Raw genomic sequence first — 17680 nt, forward strand, 5'->3', positions numbered from 1 at the left:
GCTAAAGGAGAGAGTTTGTTGTAATTGCTCTGACAGGTTTTAAGGCTGTTAATGACTCCGGCCTGAGCGCTACCAATTTGTCAGCATGCTTGCTGTTTACTAAGCTGTTGTTTTATGGTCCAGTGCAAGGGCGGCTGCTTGTTTAAGCACAGATCAGGAAATAATCAGCGTAAAACACTAGCTGCAGTGGTGCAGCCACACTAAAACAGTTCCGTTTAGAGCCCTCATCTACTGTATGGATCTGAATGAGTGCACTAAACCATATGGTGTGTAGGGTGTGTGGTCACACTAAGACACACATATTCACTGTTGCTTTACTCAAAGGTTAGAAATTGAAAGTTTGAGTGTGTGTTTAATCACCAAGGCTATCATGTTTTACTCGCTAGCACTTGTCTATGATGTATTTCACATGAATGCAAAGCATATTGCCAGCATGCGGTTATAGCAAGATGATCTTTAATCCCTAGAGCAGCACAGAGCAGCAGAGAAATAGCCATTCCACTAGTGTGAATAGAGCTTCTACGTGTTTGTGTATGTGCCTATGTGAGAGATTGTGTGTGCGTCGAGACCATGTGGTCCCAGAGCCAGCAAAGACCCCTTCGTAAATCCAGAGTAAATAAAAGGGGTAACCAGACGGACAAAAGAGGAGCCCCCACTGCTTCTCTCATTCGCTGCCATTTGGGGGACTGAATGTGCTAAACGCCGCTTATGTTGGCTGAAAAGTTGAGGAGAAAAAGAGGGAAAAGGGAGGCTCTAAATCCCCCTTCTTCTTTTCACTTCATTCTCTGCGGCCAAGCCTGCATGGATAGAGGTGGTGGTAATAGGAGGGTGTTGGAGGGAGAGGTGTCCGTCACTATGGTGCGCTAAGGCCAGCGAAGCTCCTCCAGCAGCAAAACTCTAAACTTCTGCTATCCATCTGCCCCTCTTTCCATCTAACTCTCCTCATGAGTTTTTCTCTTCCCCTTATTCGGGTGAGCTTGGGTGAACACGCTTCACTAGTTTAGGCTGACAGGGGGCGTGGGGGGGTCTGTTGTAATTAGTCACTTTAACCACAGCTTCCATAAGCCACTGCTTCTACACTCTTGGTTCATTACCCTGAAATAAATGCCCAGACTTCCTAGTGCAAAATCACTGCACAGCCTTTGGAATAATACACACACAACATCTAAAGCTTGTCTAGAGGCTTTTCACTATGATTATTAATGGTATACGGGCCACTCTGGAGTGTTATGTGATAACTAACCATGGCTGGATTTGAATGTGTTTTCCAGCTATTGACAAGCCATTATTTATTCATGCATATGAGAATGGCAGAGCAGCAGAGGGAGGGCATTCTCGTTATACTGATAGCTGCAATATATGTTACTCATGGTCATATACACAATACAGAGTATACCTTGGTGGCTCCCTAAGGGGCAGGTACCTACTAGACATACAACTTTTGCTCTGAAGACTGCCCTGTTCTAGGCAGAGACACTTTTTACTTAACAATTTTCTGTGCAAGAAATCCTGAAGTGACCCTGAATGTGCCAGCATTAGATACGCCAAGTTGCAGTGTGTTTACAGTCCTATCCCGACCCGTTAATGAGCTCAGCCCTGAGACCAATTTACTCACAAGGAGATATATCTGAATGCATTTTTAATAACCACCCACTGGTGATGAGAGAGGGAATATGCTTTGGACTTGTGCTTGTTTGTTTGCTAGTGCGCTCATTCACTCTCTCACCCTCATTGCGTCCGGTCATTGTCTTCCATCTTGCCTGATTACACCTTCTCCACTTGTGTGCATCTGAAAATCTGCACAGAAACTTTCGTTGCAGACACTTTATGTCAAGATCTTGATAGCGTGAGCGAGAGAGAAGGAGGGAGGAGAAAAGGTTGAGGGAAGACAGAGAGAGAGAGTGGGAGAGAGAAAGGGGGGGGGCTGTCTTTTTTCTGTCTCCAAGGGCGCTGCTTTTCCAAAAGTGCCTGGGGCTACACTCCAGCACCTCAGCTCCCCTAGGCCTTTCGACTGCCTCCTAATAGCCAACCCCCATCTGTGTCACATGGCTAGATGATGGGACGCTTCCCCCTGCTCTGCCCTGCACTTTTTTTTTCTTTCCTGATTTTTTCAGAGTGCACATCCACACAGGTTAGAATGGCAGAGTTGCCAGGGAACAGTCAGAAGCCATTAGCGTTTGGGACAATTTGCCCTGCAGCGTTCCTTCTCTCGCTCATAAGAAAGGAGTGGGGGTGGATGCAAAGCACCAGCCCTCCTTTAGATGTAATGAGGTTGTGCAAGTTGGATCTTCTTTATTCTATTTCTACTCCTTTTTTCTTGCGTCTTCTTGTTTCTCTTCTTTCTTTGCTCTTTCTTTTCATGTTCTGTCCACACTTGATTTTTCTTCATTCTTTATTTACAATATGCACATTTTCACATATTTAAAGTCATTCAAAAACAGCACACAGTTTGTATTTAAACTGTACACAGAATGAATGCTCGCATGCCACATGCCCGATCTGTGGACACATGTCAGCATCCGTGTGCATGTAAGAGAGAGAGGAGCTCAAAAGCACCGGAGTCTGGTTTCATCCTCGCGGGCTAGGGCAGGAGGCAGCGAGCATGCTGGGTAATGAAGTGACAGGTCAGTCTGTAAATACGCACGGGTCGCACTGGCCCTGGCTGGGGGGGAGGCTATCGCATTGCAGTGAAAATGGAAACGTCAATAAAATTAATCTGCCAGCCTTTTGGCCACTGTGTGGTTCTATTGGATGAGCCTGACTGCTCACAGCAGGAGAGGGATTTGGAGAGTAGCTCGAAAATCAACACAAAACCTAGCGGCATACAAACAAACAGCAAACTGTGTATCAACATTATTCAGTGAAGCTCAAAAGCGGAGAAACAAAAGGGAGTTGGTTAAAATTCACAGCTCACTAGTTGTGTTTTTATTGAAGTTTGGAAGCAAACTGAGGGAGTTAGACTTAGCTTCCGTCTGGGTCGCATTTCTCAGGAAGCCCCTCACAGTCAGGGTAGGGCTATGGCCAGACCAAAGTTTATTGTTTTAAGCTTTCCTGAACAAGGATTCGTACTTAGTCTGGGATTTATGGCATTTGCCACTAATGAATGCCCATTCTACAATTACAACACCCCTAACCTGTGTCCCCATTCCCATATGTCCTTCAGAAGGACTGTTGCTTCTTTAACTTCACACAGGGAGCGCAAAGTCGGCACTTCTCTGTTTTCCTCTTTCGTGTGGCTCTGCACTAATGATGTGGAAGGAAAACACTGTGCACAGACAGAGAAGAAAAAGAGAGGCAAAAAACAAGGGGAAGGGGGGAAAAAAAAGAAACCGGGAAAAGTAGTTAGTGCGGGCCCCTGCTGTCCTTGTATTCTTCATTTATTTTGCATTAGATTACGCCACTAGTCGGATCCTTTTTCTTTCCCCCTTTTTAATGTTATTAGTTCAAATATTTATGCGAGATTAAGGCTTGTATAGGTGGTTGTGATTGATGCCTCTCCAAAAACAGGAGGACATATGAGTCTGAATTTTGAGAATGTCAGGGTCCTTCTCTTCCTTAGTGGAGGAGTTTTTCAGATACATAATTTAGATGCCCTCAAGGAAGGCTTTCAAGGCATTTGTGCCCGGGGGCAAGAAAAAATAACTATGACTGTTAAAAGTAAATCATTTTTGCTAATGCACAATTAATGCCGAGGAAGACGAACAAGGAAAAGACAAGGGACAAAGATGGAAACTTCAATTTAAAGGAGAAATCGTGCCCGGGTATGCGCGTGTTTTCCTTGTGAACTCAAACACTGATGGACATTAATGCAGGCAAAGCCGCTGCTGGCCTGTCATGCTAATCTTGTGGCGGAAGCTTGGGGGGGGGGGGGGGGGGGGGGGGGGGTTGTTCAGGGTTTCGGGAAGCCGACGAAGAGTCCATTATGTGCATCGAAGTGCAACAATGAACCACCCCAAATAACATTTACTTTCATGCACCTCAACTGGATGCCCTAAATTCATGAATTTCTGTGTATTACAGTACATATCTGCATAACTTCATGCTGTCCCCTTTGGCTCTCGTCAAAAGATGGGAAAAAAAAAATGCTCTACATTATGTCAAGCATGCAAATTTAATTGAATTAATGACATGAGTCCATGTTTCTTCTGTACTTGAAGGCTCTGTGTCTATTTTTTTTCTTTCCATCTCCTCCTACTGTACAAATGGAATGAGGAACCTAGTGTTTCAGCGTCCAACCATAACATTAGAGTCATTAACCCCTATTCCCCTCCCTCGTGCTCTGGGGTATAGAGCAGCTCTGCTAGGCTTCTATGTAAACCCCTCAGCCTCTGTACAGCCCTTCGTCTAAGGCCATCTAAATCCCCCTACCTCCATATATTCACTACACAACACTGGCTTTGCTGCGGAAATTCTTTCGGCCTTAGTGCAGCACTTTTGAATTCTTTCAAAGTTATCTGTGGTATTTGTCCGTTTATCCATCTTTCATGAGCCTTAAACTCAGCTTTGACTGTATACCCCTGTTTCATTTTTTTCTGTTGTATTCTGAGCTTGTGGTGTGGTTGAGGGATGTTATTTAACCCTGGGTTTGGTTTCCGTCCAGGAGATGGCTTAGACAACAGCGTTGCATCGCCTGGCACAGGGGATGACGATGATCCAGACAAGGATAAGAAGAGGCAGAAAAAGCGTGGCATTTTCCCTAAGGTGGCCACAAACATCATGAGGGCGTGGCTGTTCCAGCATCTCACGGTAAGCGCAACCATTTTAGAGACATACCTACATTTGGAAAAAAAAAAAAAAGATGAAGACACCCACGTTTTAAACACATATACACACACACGTGGCTGTCACATAGTAGCTACTGAGAGAGCGGGGGAAAGAATGATGGCACTGTTGTGGTGCTCACCTGTCAGCCAACTGTCAGAGGGACACAGTGACCAGGTCAATCTAATCGGTTTGGACTGTTTACTCTGCTCAGCACACTTTGGATAAAAAAAAAAAAAAAGGTCCAACAATCTAAGATATTTATTCTAGTATGAATTGTTCTGCATTTTACATGATCAGCCTTCCTTTAGAATAAAGGAACCTTAACTCATCTCCCGATCACATCCACAGATTTAAATCCAATTGACTTGGTGCTATTCTAGCTTATGTTTTAAGATTTAATGACATGTGTTAGTTTATTTCTTCTCCATAGCTGTAGGAAAGTGTTTATCACCCAATGATTGTCAGACAACTCTGACGATGACTGAAGAGTGTCTTGGATTATAAGTTTAAATGGTGCAGCAATTTAGACATACACTGTAAAATAATGAAATACTCCCTCTCTAGCTATTTTCTGCCTTTGTGTTTCTTAGTAAAACGGGGTGGTCCACATGTCCCCTCACCCTTTCTAATGTCGGGACATTATCAGAACATCAGGCTATATTGATTTTGTATAACAGGTCAGATTTCAGAAGGAGGTGGCTACGCCGGGACACATAAGCTGCCTGAGCTCGTGGCTCCCTGTTGCAGGGATGGATGGACAATTTAGGGGGATGGGCAAAGTAAAAGAAGAGAGAGAACAGGAGAGTAAAGAAGACTTATTTTAGAGTCTGATAGAGCATCCACACATTTAAGAGGGTCATGTGCCCTCTTTGCACTCTGTAGCCCCCACCACCACCACAGTGCCCACTCCCTGCTCAAAGCCCTGTACCCTGATTACCTAACCAAAAGCCCAAGTAATAAGCAGCCAGCAAATACAGCCTAATTGAAAGGGCTGTAAATCCATTACATATTGGTCAGGGATAATCAGGAGTGCTTTAATCACTTTTATCTATTCAGGAGCAGTGAAGCTGCAACAGCAAAGCCCTGAGCCTCGCAGGCCTTAGCGGCTCCACCACGCCAGTCTGCACGCTTATTATTCTCATCATTATCAAAATGACTTCACAGCTGTTCATGGTTCCCATTGCTCTCTGACCGGAGACCTCTCACCAAACACTACAGACCAGGCTTCAATCAGACGCTAAACTTTTTAGTATCACAAACTGTTATTTGAAAGAAAATCTTGCAGATATTGTTAGAATTGTTTGTGTGTGTGTGTGTGTGTGTGTGTGTGGGGGGGGGGGGGGGGGGGGGGTGTCAAACAAAAAAAGGAATTTGCTCTATGTTCATATACACATGCAGAAAATATATAAATAGGCCTTATGTTAAGGCTAGAAATGTTCTCGTGATTTGTCATTTTTCCTGATGAAAGCCCCATGCAGCTTCTGAACAGACCTTTTGGAAGAGTCGCTGCCAATTATCTTTAGAATTGTTTTAAATTTGAATTGAAAGAGTGGCGAGGAAAGGAGGGGGCACATTTTTCAGAAAGCTGGTTAATTCAGACCCTCTTTTTTTTCCCTCTCTCCCTCTCACCCCTTTATCACAAACCCTGCTTGTAGATGTTATCCAATCTTTATTTGTTTCTTTTGTGTAAAGCCCTGGCCAGTCTTGTACAAATAATAATCCCTCCCTTTTAACCTGCCTTCATTTCTCTGCTGAGGAAGACGGCTAATTGAATTATCCCCCTTCTCTTCTCACCATCCACTTCTCCCACCCATAAACTCTCTCTTTTTCTCTCACTCACTCGCACACACACACACACACACACACACCCATTAACCATTCTTCTTTCTTTTAATTTGTTAAGCAAATGTATTTGCCATAGCTGGATGCATTTGTGCAAGGGTGAATTCTTGGGGACTTTGGCCCCTGAATGGCCTATAGCGGCATTCTGCCATTCACGCATTCATTAACTGAGGGGTGAGGAGTGAAAGGAGCGGCCTTGTATTTTCTCAAACTGAGGGGCCAGCATGGAGCTCCTCTTCCATGAGCCGCAGGGGTCTCTCTACATATGTTCTCAACATCCAGCCATTGTCACATCTTCTGAAAAGCTCAAAAGGACAGGACCCCCTTCAAACACAAAAAAACAACACAGGCCAGTAGTAACAACTGTTGGCTTTTAGATTCAGTATAACAAAATTGCCCTTTGCCTCTCCCCTCCCACCCTCCCTTGCTTTACTCTGACCTCACACCCTCTTGGGAGAACTCCCAAGATTGTTTCCTTCATGACAGTCACATGTAGCAAGTAGCCTCATTTCAAGTCATATTTATCACGAATCTTAGTAAGCCAACTTTCCAGTCAAGGGGAAAGTACAGTTCTTGCACTATATCAGTGACAGTTCTCTACAAGTACTCCTCAGAGAAGGTGTGATAACCCTGACCTCTTTTTTTTGTTGAGGCCATATGCATGTTCACTGCAGAGCTGGCAACCTTAAATGCCCCATATGTAATTGGCAAAGGGTTGGACAGATCAGCTGGTGTTAGCTGGCAGAAGAGGGTCAGACTGTCTCTCCACTCCCTTCTTCTATCTTCCCTCCCACTCTTTCTCTCTAATACCCTCCCTCCCTCACCATGAGGTTCTGGATGTTTTCCAGCCACATTAGGGGAAGGGAAATCCCAGACTGTTGGTATAAGCTTTTCAATACTACAGGGAGATTATGTTATCAGAAAGGTAAACTTCACTGTTAGGGGTAAAATGTTCTGCTGCACTTCAAAAGCACTGACCACAGAATTCAGGATAGGAAGAGAGAGTTGGATAAGTAAATAGAGAAAATGTTACAGAATGTGTCAGAGTTGTAAATTTGCAGTGATGGGAGTTTCTTCCTACTTTTATAAAAGTGATGCCCCTTTGTGCTCAGCAAAAGCAAACTCTAAATTTTACAATTAGCCCCTTGGCGCCCCTGGTCTTCCTTCCCTCTCAACCCCTGCTAACCCCCCCGCTAGCCCTTACTCACCCCTGTAAAGACAAGGGTCGGCCTAGCAATGAAAACAGGAAACACTCAGATGCAAAGATACCTCTCTGGGCTCTGGTCTTGTCTTTTTGACTAGTGTAAATTCTCAAACACCTATGAAAATAAATAAGGAACCTTAGGAGCAATCTGGGCCAAGTTGAAAGTTTTTCTTAAATGTGTGCACCCAAACAAGGGAGTGAAGGATTGTAAGAGAGAGGGAAAGCGGTCAGTCAGATGAGTAAGTAGGTAGCCAACCCGAGCATCAAGCGTCTCAAGTTCTGTGCTGGGCCACCCTTTGGCCTGGGTGTTTTGGGAAATGCTGTTAAGCTGCTAAGCCAGGTGTATTGGTCCCCTGGGCTCCTTGAAAGGGAAGTGATATATCCTTTGGTCATTTAGAGAGTCCTTGGACTGTGAAGTAGAACTAAATGTTCAGTTTTGAAATGCTTATGTATTATTAGATGGTATTTAAATATTGCTATTAGTATAATTTGCTTTTATCTTCCTAAATGCAACACCTAATGAGCTATATTTTGATTGAAGCAGTGAAATATACCTAGGCGAACACTAGGAGCAGAGCTCAAAGATACCAGTGCAGCTATTACAGGTGTGCGCAAGAGTGAGGAGCTTTGTGGAGTTAATAGCATTGTGCTGAAAACATCATTAGATTCACTAGGGACAGTGGCTACCCCCTGCCCCACCTCACCCCACCCACACGCAAACACATACGCACACTCCCAATCCAAGCCCAACATAGCATTAGTCACCATGACGACAGGGTGTCATCGTCAGGTCGAGCCCTCCTATGGGAGTTGCGCTCTCTGCCACCCTTTATAGACGCACATAAAAGAGTGGGCTAGGGTCATTCTCAAGACATGGACGCAGGCAAGGCCGAAACCTGGCAACGGATGTTTGTTCCATACGATAAACAAGTGTACGAGTCCATCCCTCAAAAAGAGAGGGCATGTTGTTTGAGTAGACTAAACAGTCAGCTCTGTAGTATCCCCAGTTTTATTTAAGCTCCTCTAGTCCTTCTAATCCTTGTGTGTTGTTCCAGTACAAGCAGCATTTAGCTCGTGCAGACACACATCTGCAAACAGTTTGAAATACCCGAGCCCTTCCTCCTTTTACATTGAACTGCCAAAAGCTGTTTATTCCATATTTGTTGGTGCCTGCTTTTTCTTTCCCATATACATGGCACAGTACTTTTTTTTTCAATAAACAAAGAGTTGACTTACTTATAATTTAATGTAATCACATTTTTCACTGGAAGATTTTTTTTTTTTACTAATATTAGTGTCTGATAATAGTTTGTACAAAAAAGTTTAAAACTGAAAATATTATTAAAAGTAACTTTTGTTTGCTTGTCCATCTCTATAGGTTGTTGATAGTTAGAGACAAAGGAGAGGCAGGGGGCGGCTTTAGTGGTAAGAACAGGGGGTGTGAGGAGGGGACTCCTAAGGGTCACAGAGGTGGACGCCTGGAGGAGGCCCACACACTAATCTGTCATGTGCTTGTTTGCCTCAGGAGCTCAAAAGTCAGTCCTCCAGTCACCCGTAGCAACCCGGGCGACAATTTGGTTCACTGCCACTGCCCAAATGTGTGGCCATCAGTGGAAAACGCAGGAAAAAGAGTCATCACATTGTTACTTTTGTGACAAGACCCGCTGCTCCACGTGTGTTTGCAAAACAGATGTTAGTGACAATATGACAGGATAGTTTGGTGATGTTTAGCACAGGGGTAATTGAAAGTCATTGATAATGAGTGTGGAAGAGACCTTTGGCGGGGAGGGGTTGAGGTTTGGTGCCTAGCTATTGTCTAGTTACTGTGTTCTAATGTTGGCTGCTCAGCGACCCTGGAAAACAGAGACACAAGCCACCTCAGTCTGCCATCTGTTCTTCCGCAGCCAGGACACCACAGAGGGCCTAACACAGCAATGGTAGACCCACACAGGGTAATGAGACACCAGAAATTCTTTATTTTATTCAAGAATTTCACCTTACAAAGAAGGAAACAGAAGGATGTTAAACAAGTAAATAAATCAACTTTTCGTTTTCAATGCAGAGTTGCTGTGGCATTGTTTCCAAGTGTTAGTGTGTCACAGCTCTGTAACCGACAAAAGCTTTGTTTACAGTGCTTTGGCGTAGATGGTAGGTGTTCCAGAGATTTAGTGCTGCATTAGAATGTAATAAGCCCTAATTCGTTTCATGCTCCAATATCAGACCTTTACACTTTGCCCCCTAATCCAGATCTGTCACAGTTCCACTTCAAAGCCAACTAACCCCACTCTGGAATCTACTGACATATAAAGCATGGCACATTAACCTCGCATACGCTATGCGGTGTGTGAAAAAAGTGCTGGCATGTTTATTTGTAGTTGCCCCCCCCCTTTAATCCCATAGGCTTGCTTATCCTCAAAATGAGCATCATGTTATATTGTGCATCTTCTAATGCTGGGATACCTGCATAAACCCACCATTTCTCCTCCTCCATGTTTCCTCTCATTTCCATCCCTTCCAGTTAATTTTCACTCCTGCTGTTTGCATCTTAATGCAGGTTGTTTAATGAAGTAGCAGAAATGAGTGCTTTCGCTAAGGGACTGTTTACGGTACATTCCCACTGCATGGAGGTGATTAAGTTGTGTGAAACTCCACAGTATTTGCAAAAGAAAAAAGAGCAACCTACAAATTATCCTCCAGGAAAAAAAATAATAATAATAAAAATAAAAGAGAAGGGAAGAGTGTTGCCTGAACTGTGACATAATATGCATTTCTTTAAATAATGGTTTTACAGTAAGGTGTCCCTGTTGAAGAGCAGCAACACAGCATGAATTTGACTGGCCCCTGTGGAGGTGACTGCCCGTGCCCTGACCGCAGCAGACTACAAACAGAACTCAGCCCGTGGAGGCCGCTCAGATTTATAAACATACAGCTCACAACAGTGGAGAGATGTCCAAGAACACACATGCACAAAGCAGAGGAGGCTTCTTCAAGGCTGTATGCTCCACTGGGAACTGACCCCAGCTCAGTAACATTTCCCTGCCTTCAGCACTACTGTCCATTGCTTCTGTAGTCATAGCACTGATCCAGGCTGGGACCTGGTTGAGCCAGCTCAATGGGAAATGGGACAAAATGACATCATATTTAATGAGGGACCTCAATGTCTGTGATAGCAAACCTGCCCCTGGTTAAAAAAAACAAGGTTATTAAGATGGTCGTAGCTTATTCTGTGCCATTTTCCTCCTTCTGCACTTTTGGGGTTATCTTATTCATAACAAAATGTATAAGAGGATTTTGGTTTGACGTCTTAGAGCTAGTTCCCTTAAATTACCCCTTACCCTCCCAGAATTTCCACCCGGCAGGCTAGTCTCATTGCCCCCACGGTTGATTGCAGGGTTGTGGCAAGAGCTGTTAGAGCAGTGGCGGTTGCTTGCTGGGGACCATGGAGGCCAATGAGATTCTGCTGCAGGCCTCCAAGCTGCCCCAGTATTGCTTTGATATTCATCTCACACCAAGAGGAGAAAATGCAAAAGGGAAAAGGAGCAGCACAGGCGTGGAAATGGCAAACCAGGCTAAAGAACGGGAGGGAGGCAAGGAAAGAGAAAGGGTTGAGGGATGGAGGCACAGAGTATAAATCAAAAACAGACTATGTGTTTCACTGTTTGGTTTGTCATGGGAGCCTAGCTGCACCAAATCCCACTCCTGCCATTTTGTGTGATTTTTCTCCCCTCCCTTCCAACTCTTCTCAAATGCATGCTTTTGTTTTGCCCAGCTCTTAGTCCAGGGGTAGGCAGTGGGATTCCTGCACAGTGGGGTCCTTATAACTGGGAGCCATGCCTCTTGTTCTCACCTCTTCCCCCCAACTTCCTCACCTTTTCATTTTTCCCCATTGATATCCTATCTCTATTCCCTCTCTGAACATATGGACTGGTTTTTAAGAGAGAGCTCAGTCCACATCAAAGACGCAGACTGAGCAGGTCAATTTGTTGCTCCTTTCCCTGACTTTTCCCCCTCCACTAGCCACAGTGGACCTTCCCTGCACTGTAACCATTTACCCAGAATGCTTCATTGCTCAAGCATTTCTGCTCAGCGCGTATACTGAGCCATGTGTTGTGTCTGTTCTCCACACAGAGCAGATGTAGTTCACTCCAGACCTCTGGATTTCTCTGTAGCCACATCCCTCTAAGATCATGTAAGGCTAAGCAAATGAGCATGTGTGATAGATAACAGTGTCTCTATCAAAAGTAAACTTTATCACACACTAATAAGAAAAAAAAAAAACCCAGATGGATAGAAGAAGAAGAGAAGCAATGAAAAATCAAATAGAAAAAAAAAACACCAATATATAAATCCAAATCTAAGCAGGACAGGCCTTGGCTCCAGATGTGAATCTCTCTTAATATTGATCTTATGGAAAGCTGGTCTCCTACATCCCCAGGGCTGCACCAACTGACACACAAAGCACCTCTCTAAAGCCAATAAACCAGCTTGTACAATTATTTAGATAAAGAGGGTGACAACAGCAGTATATGCCTCCCAAACCAGCACCTCCTCCTTGGCTCTCATCCTCCTTCAACAACTCTCGCTCCTCCTTTTCCTCTTTCTTATCCAGCAATAGGATGAAGAAATGTAAAAGAATGTGAGTGTATGTGTGTGTGTGTGTGTGTGGAGGGGGCAAATGTGTAATTAGCTACACATTTCTGAATCCTCCTTAATGTTCATTACTGAAACCAGGGGCAATTACAAGTTCAAAGAGGTTTAGGGCACCCGCAGCCTGCATAATCAGTCACAAATTAGGCACCGCTCATTTGTCATAGCACAGCATGCACACTTGTACATGCACACAGAAACACACATGCATGCATATTGTCAGAGTTGAGTCATAGATAGGCTGACAGGCATCAATTTCCATACAGGCACAAATCTCAGCTACCCCAAGGCACTTGGTTAGGTTGCCCAATCCTCTTATGCTCTGAATCTTTGTTTTCTCCAGACAACAGCAAACACCACTGATACCTTCACCCTAACTTGCTCGACATTATACTGTATCCTGCTTGCATTCATCCTCTTATAAGTGTCCTGTTTGCATCTACAATCCCTGCCACCACCTGTCCTATCCTGTCTCCATTTTACAGCTTTTTTTTTTTTTTTAAACGGCTGTCTTCCTCAGTGTCAGTCTCTGCCCACCTGGCTGTTTTTCTGCAACACGTGACAGTGTGTGTTTCATGTCTGTCCCCGGAGGTGTATCTCAGTTACCTCTGGGGCTGGGTCACAATAGCTAATCCTGTCTTCAGGTGGCTGTTTAGCACACTGAGAGGAGAGCTCGCCGAACCGGAGGTGAGCTCCTGTAACAGGACTCCCTGACCAGGGGTCACCTCCAACACTGTCAGAATACGCACTGATACACACACAAACAAACATGCAGTCACATTCTGGCAGATAGGTAATAATACAGGCACACAGGCATACTTACAATCTAGAATACACACACATTGTGCCTGTTTATCTATCCTAGGTGGCTCAGCCTTCATCTCTCCCCTTTCTTGTTCTTCTTTATCTGTCCACTGTACTACCGTGCATCTAGTCTTTCCATGACTTCTCTCATTCCCAGATCAGTCTGAGTCTTGTTCACATTAGGATTCCCTGATATGATCTCCATGAAGACTTGCTCGAGTGGCCATGCGTTGCCTGTCCAGCCCAGACAAGCTGCTCTCACACAGGGGCACAGTTCGGTCTCTAGTGAATTGAATGGAGCCCTATCATGTGTGGCTCTGCCTCAGCATAGTAGGAGAGAGAACTCATTTTTCACTGAGGGAATGACATCCATCTCAGCAGCCAAACACTGGCTGTTTCATTAAGTAACCCATCCAGGCAGACAGATGTGTTCACCACACAGCCATGTTTGCCTATGCAAGAGCGTGTATTAACCCACAATCCTTTGGGGGAGATTAATAGGGTACCAGCCCCTTTCCATTGATTATCTCCATGCCATTTTCCCCTCCTTTTCTTGGCTAGATATTAAAAACTAATGAAGCCTATTGAAATCGGGAACCGCAAGTCTCTTCACGGATCATTTTAGGTTATTTGGACTCAAACAGAGAAGGATCTCTTTAAGGCACAGTTTGAGTCGAATTAAGAAAATAAATGTGGAGAGCAGTGTTGAAGAAACAGGAGGAAAACAAGAGGGAGAGTGTGACTGTAAAAAGATGTGTGTTTAAGAAACGACAGCTCCACTCCAACACATGGAGTGGAGACATGGCAGATGTTAGCAATTCCAGAAGATAGCAAAGCATTCCTAGTGTTAGAGCCATGTCCTAATTGGCATAATGGAGGCGGTAAGCACTGACAGTAATGGAATCGTGGGGATCCATCCCCAGCAACCTGAATTAGGGGCTGCTTTGCAGATCCACTTCAAGATGGCCTGTTCTTTTAAGTCAAGACAACTTGTTTTCACTGCTCTGAAAGCCTTTTTAATCTTGCTTCTTCTGAGAGAATTGTGTTGATCTCTTTCTCACCCTTGCCATGGTCTTAGAACTAGGAGTCTGAGTTGGTGGCTGGCATTGCAGTGTGGAGGGAGAAGGTGGTGTGGGGACGAGGGGTGTGAGATAGATCGGTATGAGAGATCTGGGCAGTGAGTGAGCAAAGAGTTAAAAGCGTCCATGTGATGGGCTCACCTCTGCACCAGGCCTGTTGAAAGGCGGCGGGGTGCTGTCGGAGAAAATGACTTCCTGAGACATTACCATCAATCACCAGACAGGTCAGGCCCCCCAATCCCGCCATGAGGATGGAAGAGAGGAGAGGGGGATGGGGATGGAGGATTAGACTAGAGGGGACGAAAACAGGGAAGAAGACTGTTGAGGAGCAGACTATTAACAATCTCTTCCTCTCACTGTTGGACTGTTTTATATCCTTGTCTTCCTCTGCCTATCTGTCTCTTCATGTCTTTCTCTGCTTCTATTTTCCGGTCCTCCATAAAACGGCTACCCAGGCAGTCAGGAATGGCCCCTGCTGGTCAGAGTCCTCTCCTCAGCTCAATTGCATCATTAATTATTCCACAGGCAGTGGGCTAGAAGCAAATCTAAAGAGAAGAAGAGAAATAGAGAGGGAGCAAGAGTTAGATGGGGAGATGGGGGACAGCTGTCTAACACCCCCAGTTGGTCTTGGTCTCACTCTCTGTCTTTCTCTTTCCGTAAATGAAGGATGGAAAAGGGGAGGGGCTTAGGTTACCTCAGTAAGCGGTTGTGTTACATTCCTGAGAAGGGAGGTAGGGTTGGGGGCGGGGTGGGGTGGGGGTTCAACGAGTTGTTGAAAAGAACACAGACGCTTGTCAACAGCCTCTGAGCTGGGGAGCCATGATGCCTTGCGTTAGGCACGCAGGTCAGTGACCTTCTGTTGTACTCAGATAGAGAGAGGTAGAGGGAAACAGTGGAAGCAAAAAAAAAACAAAACAAAAAACATACAGATGGTATGTGTCACTGCTTGTCTGTGGCAGAGGTCAGTGAAAAGTTTCAAAAATTTCCTTCTCTTTACATCCTCAGCCACATACCACTGTACGTGTGCAGAGCCTGAGTGTCTGTGGATTATCCTTCTTCAAAGTACTGCTCGAATTGAAGGGAGAGGAGAGGCAGACGGAGAGGGAAAGAGAAAACGGCAAGCGCTGGCAATCGTGCTAAAATGGCCCATTAGATTTAAGGAGTAAAAGTTCATCAGCTTTATTAATGGGAAGGTATATAAATGAAGTATGAATTACCTGACTTTTATGGAGTGGCGAGAGTGAAACTAGAGTGTCTTATGATATAATGTTTTAGTGAGCTGTTCTGAGCGCTCTGATGAGCAGGCTGCAGAGAGGAGGAGGGTGAGGAAAGAAAGAGTGGAGGGAGGGAGAGAAAGAGAGAGAGAGAGAGACTGAAGTGTGCTGGGGTCCCCTGAGTCCAACGACTGGAAGGTTGCCTGATTGTTGCAAACATGTATAGCTGATCTGGTTAACTTGGAGACATGACCATTTGTAGCTTCCAGATCTATTCTTTGTATGTTATTGGGTAGCATAATAAAAATTACTTGCGCAAAAACCTTCAGTTAAATATGTCTGCACATGCAGATGCACATTTATAAACACGTATTAATTCAAACATACAGTAAATGCATAAGACATGAGCATAAGGACAGACACGTATGCCAGCGCACAGACAGACACACACAAACACACATGCTCCCCAGCATCCTGTAATAAGCAGTAAGCTGAGCTAGCTGATGGTCATCCTCCCATGGGGCTGCTGGGTGGCTGCCAACTTCCTGCCTGCTTTGTCAGTGGATAAAGCGCCTAACAAACGAGAGGGCTGTAGCTAGGCAGGCCAGCCAGGGCAAAGGTCACCTCGGCCTGCGGGCAGGATTGAGCCTAAGAGCACTACAAGCAGGGAGAAAATAGGATGGAAGAATGCACCTAAAGATTGGCGGCTATTGACCAGCCTAAAAGCAACATAAGCCTAACAGGCTCTTCTCTTCTCTTCTCTTCTCTTCTCTTCTCTTCTCTTCTCTTCTCTTCTCTTCTCTTCTCTTCTCTTCTCTTCTCTTCTCTTCTCTTCTCTTCTCTTCTCTTCTCTTCTCTTCTCTTCTCTTCTCTTCTCTTCTCTTCTCTTCTCTTGGCAGCACTTCATAAAGGCATTTTAACTCCTGTCACATGTCGACTCTCCTTTGAGGAACATTAAGAAAGTGAAAGATCCTGAGGGCATTTGTCAGTCCACAGAGCCCTGTGCAGCCAGCCGCCCCTGGGTGTTGAGCAATGACAGGAGATATCTCCTTGACTCATACATTCCTAGATGAGAGGAGAGCTCAGAAGACTTGCATTTCTGAAAGGCTAAAATTGTAGTTGGTAAAAGAGAACAGACACAACAGGTAGGGGCAGGGTGGTGACTGATCAGGACTTGGCTGACTTTGTTCCATGGAAGTACTTGTGATCTCAGATGAATGCACCTACGCTACCGTTACTTGCAGCTATGCTCGTCCATCTCATTGACAGGGACATGATCTGAAGTGTCTGTCTGGCGTGGACCTTCTTACTGGCAGAGGGTAGAGAAAAGGGGAGGCAGAGGAGGAGAAGAGATAAAATGTTTCTTTCCATCCCAGCTGTCCATTTGGAGGGGGAGAAAATTTGACATGGTTGACTTGAACACATTTAGCATCATTAGCAAACAGGAAGTGTCCCCCGCAGCTGTTTTTTGGTAGGGGAGGGGGGTGTTCCTGCCTGCAATGTAATGGACAAATGTTACCCACCATGTTTGCCTTTGATTCTTGACCTGAAAACAAAAATTGACATTACAAATGTCCTATGATATCTTCCAAATTGGCTTGACATTCCACAGTGGGCCCTGGGGGTTTCTTGTTTGTCCTCTGTAAGTGGTTGTGTTCTTGCTGTTGTATCCTGAGGCTCACTATTAGAACGCACTGGCCTTTCTCTGGAGAATGAGGAGTCTTAAAGAAACAGAGGGAGAGAGTAGAAAGAGAGCGGGATAGAGCTAAAGGAGGTGCTGGATGTGTATTTGAATACTTATTCTCATTAAGTTAGTTCACAATGAAAGGGAGAACCGTCAAGTGGAAACTCTCAGAAGCTTCTATTTGAAGAGCGAACAACCCCCCTTTTTCTCTAGCTCGGTCTGTCCATCTCGCCAAATGAATCTGTTTCTATTTCAATTGAAGATCAGCCCCACTTTACTTTGACTTAGGAAGTTAAACAAAGTGTAAAGAACACAATAGAGTAAGAGGGTAAATTTAGAGAGACTCTCTATGTTAATATTAAGTACTTTTTCCGACAGACTTTATCAGCAAGCTCTTGGTTGTAAGTGCTTTACTGGCTTGACATCAGTCCCCTGTTTTTCC

General features: G+C 44.8%; 1 protein-coding gene across 8 annotated transcripts in view; it reads left to right on the forward strand.

Moving 5' to 3' along the window:
- The window catches only part of meis2a (Meis homeobox 2a), a 78353-nt gene that overhangs the window by 28942 nt on the left and 31731 nt on the right, over positions 1 to 17680 (forward strand). For 7 of the 8 annotated variants that reach the window (XM_030718301.1, XM_030718306.1, XM_030718305.1 and 4 more), the window contains one exon: positions 4601 to 4746. In XM_030718301.1, coding sequence (XP_030574161.1) covers positions 4601 to 4746 — 146 coding nt within the window. The remainder of the gene's footprint in view (positions 1 to 4600; positions 4747 to 17680) is intronic. The other variant, XM_030718303.1, reaches the window with a different exon arrangement.

Source organism: Archocentrus centrarchus, chromosome 22 (genome assembly GCF_007364275.1).
Source record: "Archocentrus centrarchus isolate MPI-CPG fArcCen1 chromosome 22, fArcCen1, whole genome shotgun sequence".
Taxonomy (NCBI): Eukaryota; Metazoa; Chordata; class Actinopteri; order Cichliformes; family Cichlidae; genus Archocentrus; species Archocentrus centrarchus.